The sequence below is a fragment of the Lycium barbarum genome, chromosome 12 (assembly GCF_019175385.1).
Source record: "Lycium barbarum isolate Lr01 chromosome 12, ASM1917538v2, whole genome shotgun sequence".
Taxonomy (NCBI): Eukaryota; Viridiplantae; Streptophyta; class Magnoliopsida; order Solanales; family Solanaceae; genus Lycium; species Lycium barbarum.
The window spans coordinates 69,093,342-69,103,093 of record NC_083348.1 but is presented as its reverse complement, the minus strand read 5'-3'; the positions used below and the strand labels follow the sequence as shown (position 1 = coordinate 69,103,093).

The window sequence follows — 9,752 nt, the reverse complement described above, 5'->3', positions numbered from 1 at the left end:
GCCCGGAGGCCTTTTCCGTACATTTTTGGAGCGATGGCCTCTATTGTCCTTCCTTGGTGATAGTCCCCCATTGTTTTGTTGTGAAATATCAGGAACTAAGCCCGTAGTCCATTTTCTATCCATTCTATTTATTGCTTCGTTAAAAACCTCCCTGGTACAACCCAGACGAGATAAAACCCGGGTAAGGGAAAAAAGAGTACAGTTTGTCAAATGCAACTAGATGTTAGGAATGGAAGAGCTTTAAATTGCTTATGTTGTAGTTGTTGGAGACAATCTTCCCGTCCAAAGTTTCTAATTGAAATGCTCCTTTCCCTGCATAAGCTATAACCCTATAGGGTCCTTCCCAATTTGCTCCTAGTTTTCCTTCATTCGGTATCTTAGTGGATGGAGTTACCATTCGCATGACCAAATCTCCAAGTTTAATTTGGCGCAATTTGGTCTTATTATTGTATATCTTTCCACCTGCTGTTTCTGCGCAATTAACTTGATCAGCCAATTCTCGGTGTTCTTCTAATAGATCAAGTTCATCCGTCATTGCTTCCATGTTCTCTGTATCTGTAGCATGCGAATATCTTATGCTTGGCTCCATCACTTCAATTGGTACCAGTGCCTCCGCCCTATAGACTAGTGAAAAAGGTGTTTCTCGTGTACTAATTTTATGCGTAACCCGATAAGACCAAAGAACTTCGGGGAGGACATCATGTCAACTTCCTTTTGCTTTGCCAATTTGTCTTTTCAATACTTTGAGTATCGTTTTGTTTGTTGATTCTGACTGTCCATGGTCGGATGGATGATATGGTGAGATGTTATCCGTTTAATCCCTAGATTTTGGAGAAAATTTGTTATCTCTGCCCCAATAAATTGTTTTCCGTTATCACAACTTATTTCCTTTGGAATACCGAATCGACATATGATATCTTTCCGAAGGAAATTAATAACCTGCTCTTGTCAATTTTTGCGTGTGCCCCTGCTTCAACCCACTTAGAAAAATAGTCAGTTGCAACATGTAAGAATTTAACTTTACCTTTGGCTTCTGGGAATGGTCCAATAATGTCAAGTCCCCATTTCATGAACGGCCATGAGGTAATCACCGAATGAAGAGGCTCTGCAGGTTGATGTATTGCAGACGCATATGTTTGACATTCTATGCATCGTCGTACAAAGTTTTGTGAATCTTTTTCCATTGTGTTCCAACAATAACCTGCACGCAGCAAACATCGGGCTAATGATCTCTCACCGGAGTGATTTTCACAATATCCACTATGCACTTGTTTCATAGCGGGTTCTGTGTCCGTTGGTCCTAAACACTTGGTGAGTGGCCCTCCAAAGGTTCTCCGATATAGCTCTCCGTAAACCAAGCAATATCTAGCGGCTTTTACTCGTAATTTTCGTACTTCCTTCTTATCCACGGGTAGAGTTCCTTGTTGTAAATAATTAAATATCTCATTTCTCCAATCATGTGTTGATCCCGTTGCACACACTTCAATTTCGCAACCAATTTGATACAATAAATGGATTACAATTCTGCTTCTTGGTTCTGCGGGATCAGCAGCTAATGCCAATTCTACTAAGTCGTCGGCCTCCGCATTGTTTTCCCGTGAAACCTGCTCTAACCCCCAGTCTTTGAATTTTGCAAAGAGGTCAGATACCTGTGTGATACTTCTGCATTTGCGTTTCTTTTATACTGAAAGTTCCATTCACCTGGTTGACCACCAATTGCAAATCACAATGTACCTTGATGCTTTCTGCTCCATATTCCAAAGCAAGTTTTAAACCTGCAACAACAGCCTCATACTCGGCTTCATTGTTAGTAATTTTTGGGCATTTAATGGCCTGGTAGACAATTTCTCCGCTGAGTACTTTAAGCACTAAGCCTAATCCCGACCCACTTTCATTAGATTCCCCATCCGTGTATAGGGTCCATATCCCGGAGAATGACCTTGAAGTTGCGATGGTTTCTTTTTCTACCTCCAAAGTTAATTTTGAACTAAAGTCTGCTACAAAATCGGCAAGAATTTGCGATTTTATAGCATTTCTAGGTTGATAAGTAATATCAAATTCACTAAGTTCAATCGCCCATTTAGCCAATCTGTCTAATAATTTCGGCCTATGGAGAATACTCCGTAGGGGGAATGTCGTTACCACGGCGATTGGATGGCTTTGAAAATAATGTCGTAATTTTCTAGCACCATGTATTAAAGCTAATGCCATTATTTCTAAGTGTGGATATCTTGTTTCGGCATCTAAAAGTGTTTTACTAACATAATAAATCGGATACTGTTTACCTTCTTCTTTCCAGACTAGAACTGCGCTTACCAATACCTCTGAAACGGCGAGATATCGAAATAGCTTCTTGTCGAGGTTAGGTTTTGACAGCAACGACGGACTTGAAAGATACCTTTGAGCTCTCGCAATGCTTGTTTACATTCTGGTGTCCACTCAAAATCTTGCTGCTTTTTTAGTACAGTGAAGAATTTGTGGCACCTCTCCGATGATCTTGAAATAAATTGAGATAGTGCCGCTACTCGACCAGTCAACCTTTGAAACTCCTTTTTGCTATTGAGATCATCGGGAATATTTTCTATCGCCTTTATCTAGTTTGGATTTATCTCTATTCCTCGCTTTGAAACCATGAATCCCAAAAACTTTCCGGTAGACACACCAAATGCGTATTTTTCGGGGTTTAGCTTCATGTTGAATTGCCTTAATATTGCAAAGGCTTCTTTTAAATGAATCAAGTGGTCTTCAGTTCTTTCCGACTTTACAACCATATCGTCAATGTACACCTCTATCGTTTTTCCCAGTTGATCTTTGAACATTGTTGTCACTAACCGTTGATATGTTGCACCAGTGTTCTTGAGTCCAAACGGCATCACATTATAACAATGTAAACCCCTCGGTGTTATAAATGTTATTTTTGTTTGATCCACAGGATTCATCTTGATTTGATTGTATCCTGAATATGCATCAAGAAAACTCAACAACTCATGATCAACTGTTGCGTCTATCGTTTGATCTATCTGAGGGAGTGGAAACGGATCCTTTGGGCATGCTTTGTTTAGATATATGAAATCGACACACATTCGCATCTTTCCGTTCTTCTTTGGCACCACTACTACATTCGACACCCACTCCGTATGCTCTACCGACCTTATGGATCTGGCGTCTAACAATCTTTGTACTTCTTCCTCTATGAAATTACTTCTATCATCGGGGAATGTTCTTTGGGGTGGTTTTACGGGTCTGTGATAAAGATCAATGTGCAGTTTGTGCGTTGCTACCTCTGGTGCTATACCTGTCATGTCAGCATGGCAAAATACAAAAATATCTATATTGTCACATAAAAATGAAATATACTTACTCGGTTGGTGTAGTTTGCATACAATGAATGTACGTTTTTTCGGAGATGCATCATCAAACGACATTGGGTTGAGATCCTCAACTACTGTCGTTGATTGCTCCTCCATTAAAGGATCTTGTATAGTTTCTCTTTCGGCATTGTTGACGCTTGATTCCATTTGTTGCAGTATTTGGTAGACTTGTTTATCCTTTTTACCTTCGGTTTCCGGTTCGAAATGTTCTACCTTTGGCATGCCTTTCTTTATCGCCACGGCGTAACAATATCTGGAAATTCTTTGCTCTGCACGAACTTCGCCTAATCCCCACGGCGTTGGAAGTTTGACCACTTTGTGATATGTTGATGGTACTGCTTTCATGGCATGAATCCAGGGACGTCCAACTATCATGCTGTATGTAACACCCCGCATTTTAGGACTGAGTTTAAGCTCATATCATTAGAGTTCTAGTGGAAACATGGAAGGTTTGAACGTTTTGCGAAAATGGTTGATAGGCCTATTTCGGGCAGCGATAACTCCTTGATCGGTTTGGAATTTTGGAAGGTACTATCAATGAAGTTGTAGTATGTAGAAATACCTTTCTAACGATATAAGGATCAAGCCAATCAGAGATCGGAGCAAGGAGATATGATCGTCTCAATATGGCTAATAGTAAGGCACTTGAAATCCTATAGAATCGGCTAAGTTTTTGATACGTCTGACTTCCAGTCAAATTTCATGAAACTCCGTTGGGAATTTGAGAAAACTTCCTTGATGAACGTTGTATCCCTTTGAAATATCTTTCCAACGGTATCTTACGGGGGTCAAACGGACATCTGTGCAAAGAGTTATGCCCATTTTACTGAAGCCTGTTCGCTGGAAATTCTGCCAGCGTAACGGCGACGTTACGGGCCGTATTTCGTGTTACGGTCCGTAACAGTGGACCGTAACGTCCCGAAAATTTCCATAAACTCACTGGAAATTTTCACCAAGATACGGTACCAAGTTACGGTCCGTATCTCGTGTTACGGGACCGTAACAGTGACCGTATCTTGGTCCGTATATACGTTTCGGGTCACCTGACTTCGGGAGGCCATAACCCTATCATAACTTGGGAATTTGGGAAAACTCAAAGAACGAAAGTTGTAGATAATTGAAAAACCTTTCCAACCATAGGTTGTGGGTTCACAGGAGACGTCGGGATAAGGAGATATGGATGTTTTAAGACAGCAAGGTCCCAACCCGTTTTCAAGTTGGGTCAACCCATTTTCCCCTTGGTATATAAAGAAAATATTACCCTAACAGCCCATTTTTCCTCCAAAACTCAGATTTTAGAGAGAGGAAGTGAGAGAGAAGGGAAATTAGAGAGAGAAAGTAGAAAATCAACCAAGTTTAAGGCCCCGAATCCCAAAGCTCGTGAAGGAAAAAGTGTAGTACAAGTCGTTGTCGTCATTTTAAGCCCAAGATCGGACTTGGGGGTGTTGATTTCGTGGTGACTACCCAAAAGGTAATATTTCTACTCCCCAATCATTTATAGTTATGAATTGATGAATTCTTGGGTTTGTTGAAGATGATTATATGAACTATGTTAGAATTGTTGGATTGATGACTTGGGATTGTTGTATTCATATGGATTATGAAGAATGATGTTAATTGCATCTAATTGAGACTGTAGAAATTGTTAGAAGTAAAAGAATGGGGATTTGGTGAAGAAAACACCATTAATGGGGGTTATAGAGCTTCATGCCCACTAAGTGTTTGATAAAATGCTTAGATGAACAAAACATGGATATTGTTGCTAATATAGAATCACTATGACTTGTATGCTATAGATTGAAGTTGAAGGGGGTGAAGGACATTGTGATACACCCAAAAGCGGAAGGTTAAGGTATGTAGAACTTCCATCCACATGTGGGAACTTCTATGTTCTTCCCCATGATCCGTTTAGTAAATTCTATGAAGTTCAACTCCTAGGGCATTAAACCCAATGTATTAGTAGCCCGTAATTATGTATGTATGTATGTACATGAATTCCGTATATATGTTCGTTATTGTGTTCCTAAACCTCCATTTCGGACATTAGGAATCCTAGCTTAATCTATGAATCATGAATTCTTCCTCATGTGTTCTCATGATGTTTATATGAAATTGTAAAATGTTATTTTACAAATTACAAGCATGTTTTCAAGTCAGCTACAAACGTATGATTATGCATTATGGTATTTCTCATGATCAAGTTTACAAGTTATTTCATGAAAATATGTTTACAAGTCCTTTCATGAAATCATGATTTCAAGACAAGTACAAGTTAATTCACGAAAGTCATGGGCTTCTTGGCCAACTATATTATTTTCATGTTCGGGAGTTGTAATAATACCGAGAAGGCTCAGATAGCCTGAAACTACGTATGCCAACGTAGGATAGGAATCGCTCCGCCCAGTAGGACGATTCCTTTATATGTTCCCCATTGAGGGATTTGGATCCATTCATGTTATGTTCATGTCTCGTGCCCCGGCAAGGTACGAGATGGCTTAGCTGATCGGGCAGAGATCAGACTCCACGCTCCTCCCCGTGGTGGTTTATGTCGGTATTACAGATTATTACAGATTATTACAGATTACTACAGACTATCTCATGCTTCCAGTACTCAGTTTCAGTTTTAAATTTCATGATTTTGTACTCATGCTCATGCTCATGTTCATGTCCAAGTTTTCAGTTTCAGGTCTTACTATGTTATTCCATGTTCCATGTTGTTTCTTCCGGTTGCTTTACATACCAGTACATTCAATGTGCTGACGTCTCCTTTTTATTGCCCGGGGGCCTGCATTTCACGATGCAGGTACTGATATACAGGACGACACATCTGCTCAGTAGGACAGCATTCGTATCAGCTTATTTGTGAGCCCCATCTCATTCGGGGTTTAGTCAACTTTTATCTTATGATTAGTTATGCATCTAAAGGTATGCTGGGGGCCTTGTCCCAGTAAGTATGTTTTTCAGTCAGACTCATGATAGAGGTTTCATAGACTAGAACAAACAGTTATGTCATGTCAGATAATCGAAGTCGCATAGCCATTTTGGCTCACTCATGTTTAAACAAGTACTTTATTAAGTATTATGACTTATTATGTTTTATAAAGGCTCATCATGCATTCACGTTATATTCCGCTTATGTTATGCATCATGATGATTCAGGAAGTCATGTGGTTCGCTCGGTCACATGTAGTCAGGCACCGAGTGCCGTGTTACGTCCAGGCCATGGTTCGGGGCGTGACACTGTAAGCCATTGCAGAGGACATGATTGAAAAGGTAGTTTGTAGTTCCACTCCACCTGCTACTACTGCTAAAATGATTTCACCCAGAGTTCTTTCTGTTGAATTATTGAACCCAGTGAGCATGATGGATATGTGGATTATTTTGCTCGTCAATTTCATCTCCTCTATGACCCTAATGTTTATGATGTTGGCAGCACTTCCCTGATCAACAAAAACACACTTACTATCAGTATCTAAGATACGCAAAGTAATTACTAACCCATCATTATGCGAAAATTGCATATTATCGGCGTCGGCTTGATAGAAGGTGATACAATCTTCGACGAGAGCCAGCCTATCCCTTTTTTCATTTCTGGTTGTTATTCTTTTGAACTTCACTCCTGAAGTGTAAGTGACTTTGTTGACGTCTAACCCTCCTGTAATGTTGATATTTGCACCACATGTAATAAAATTAACTACTCGTTTTGGCTCGAAAAGTGGTGGCGGCGGTCTTTGCTCCTTGTTCCGATAATATGCTTGCTTGCCTTTCTCCGTAAATAACTTCGTCAAATTCCCTTGTTCTAAGAGATCGACAACTTCCAATCGCAATGCATGGCAATCTTCAGTCTTGTGACCATGTCCTTTGTTAAATTTGCAGAAATGTATTGTGTTTCTTTTACTCGGATCTGGTTTTATTTTCCGAGGCCATTTGACCCTATTGCCCAATTTGAACAATTCTACAACTATTTCGAATGTCGAAACACATCAATTAAAGTCTGTGCGTTTTGGAGCTCTGGTGTTGTAATTTCCTCGAGAAGTCCCTGCTGCTGATGGTGATCTATGCCGATATTGATTATTTCTTCATGTAATGTCGCGGCTTCCTCGTGAATAATATCGGTCATAACGTTCTCTTCTATGCGTTCAATCTCCATTGTTTTTTCTGGAATTGCTTCTACTTGATGTTTCCCTGGTTGATGGTGATGATTTCCTCATGATCGGATTGATGATATCCTGCTCTATTCGAATTTTTGAACAGTATTGAATATACATATCATCCCATGTCTTCGCTGGATACTCAATTAAGTGTTTGGCGAGATCCTTTGTTGTCGATGTTCCATCAGGATGTAATGCATGTCGGAATGCAATCCCAACCCATTTGTCTTCACTTTGCGGCAAGGTGTTGCGGTGTTTCTGGAAGCGATGAACAAATTCTTATAGAGTTTCATCTCTCCTTTGTTTGATGTTGAATATATTTTCCATTCTTTTTTCTGCTTTCCTTGCTCCAGTATATGCCTTCTTGAATTCATCTACCAAATCCGCAAAGGATTCAAGCGAATTTAGGGGCAAACCTGCATACCAATCTAGCGCTCTTCCTGTCAATACTTGACCAAACCGTTTAATTATAATAGACCAAGTCATCTTTGGCCCAAGATCATAGGACCAAATAGCGGATGTATAGGCAGTGATATGATCTTGAGGGTCGGTAGTTCCGTCATATTTTTTGATTTTTGGTAATTTGAAACTTTCTGGAACGTGTTCCAAATCTGCAGAATCTTTCCATGGATGATATGTGTAATTACTATCATCCTTTTTTTTTTATAGCGGGTGGTGCCCCAGGTATTCTACTGATTCTTTCCTCGTGCTCTTTGAATTTTTCATATGCTCCTCGAACCGCTGCAATATTGGAACAGGTATGATTGGATTGATATCAGCATCGCCATGACCTGTTGCCTCTGTTGTTACGTCGAGATCATCGGCATTGGTTGACTCTCCGTTTAAGTTTCTTTGTTCAAGGGGTATTGCCCGACTTGAGCCAGTAATCCCATTCAGTGTATGTGGTCGTGAGGGATTTTGTCGTATTTCGACCATCATTTGTTTCATCACCTCCGCCATCTCCCCTTTCAGGAACTCCCGCAAATCTCCTATTGGGATTGAAGCTTGATTTGGGTCTACCATTGATGTGTTTCCTGTTGTCCCGTTAGTTGGGTCAACCAGTCCCTCTTCATTGACGTTTCTGTTTCCGTCAATGGGTGGTGTAGGTGTGGCTTCTGTCATACCTGAATGCAAAAACAGAAGAAAATACCAAAGTAATAACCCTTGCGTAAACTGAGATTAAACTACAAAGCCAACTGTAGAATTCCCATAGACGGCGTCAAACTGTTTGAGTCAAAATTCGTATTTTACCCAAATAGTTGAATTTGTTCTAACGTTAACCACAATTGGTAGTAATTTGATACAGATGTTAGATTTAACACAAGCAAGTTATTAATAATTGATAAAGAATAAGTAAATAAAAGGAAAAAGTAGACTTAGGCCAATTGTGATGAACAACAGTAATGGATTTCCACGATCCCAAGAATGAGTAAGAACTTGATGATAAAAGAATAATGATAATGATAATAAGCAGAGAATAATAATCAATAATAGTGTATTTTTTTTCCAGTCAGTATTGGATGCCCATATATACAAGTAAAAGTCCTATTTATAGGTATATGATCCTATTTGGTGTCTTTCCCGTTGTGTGTATGTAACGGAAATCATTAATTACTGAATTAATGATTGTCATTTAATTCCTTGATTCTGGCCGTTAGGAACCGTTTTGCCTTTACTGCATTAACTCCATTTAATGCGTAATAAGAGAATCTTATGTGTTGTTTTCATTGATGTTCTCTTCGTTGACCACATCATCGGTATCAGCTACCTTTCCGCAAATGCTTTGCTCAGTATTACCATTTGATTTCTCTACGTCATTGTATAAACTGACACGTGTCAATTACATGTTGGTCCACGTGTTAAGCGCGATTTTTTACCCATACAGTTACAACAGACACAAAGTCCTGAGGGAAGTAATATCAAAAACATTTTCTAAAAACTAAACAGAAATGTCTTCCTCATATATGGAACGTAAATTTTCCTACGGGAGAAAGACAAAATTAATGTTAGAATACAATAATCGATAAGGTTCATTTTATCCTACTACTAGTTATTGATGAAAGTGATGCTACATGATTGGCAGTGTGGACACAATTTTTTCGCTAAGGACAAATTCACTGTGTTTGCACTTGTACACTTGATAGGAGAGGTCCCTTTCGCAATTCTCCCCTTTTCGTAATTTCCCTATATTACTATATAATATAAGAGCAAATGTGAGGACTTTTGTAGT

General features: G+C 39.5%; 1 protein-coding gene across 1 annotated transcript; it reads right to left on the bottom strand.

The window, feature by feature from the left end:
- Positions 1 to 223: 223 nt before the first annotated feature.
- On the bottom strand, positions 224 to 2,211 carry LOC132624391 (uncharacterized). The gene is made up of 3 exons (XM_060339177.1): positions 1,702 to 2,211; positions 940 to 1,604; positions 224 to 617 (listed from the first exon to the last, which is right to left on the bottom strand). The coding sequence occupies exons 1-3, from the start codon at positions 2,209 to 2,211 to the stop codon at positions 224 to 226; spliced, it is 1,569 nt and encodes a 522-aa protein (XP_060195160.1).
- Between the last annotated feature and the right edge of the window lie 7,541 nt (positions 2,212 to 9,752).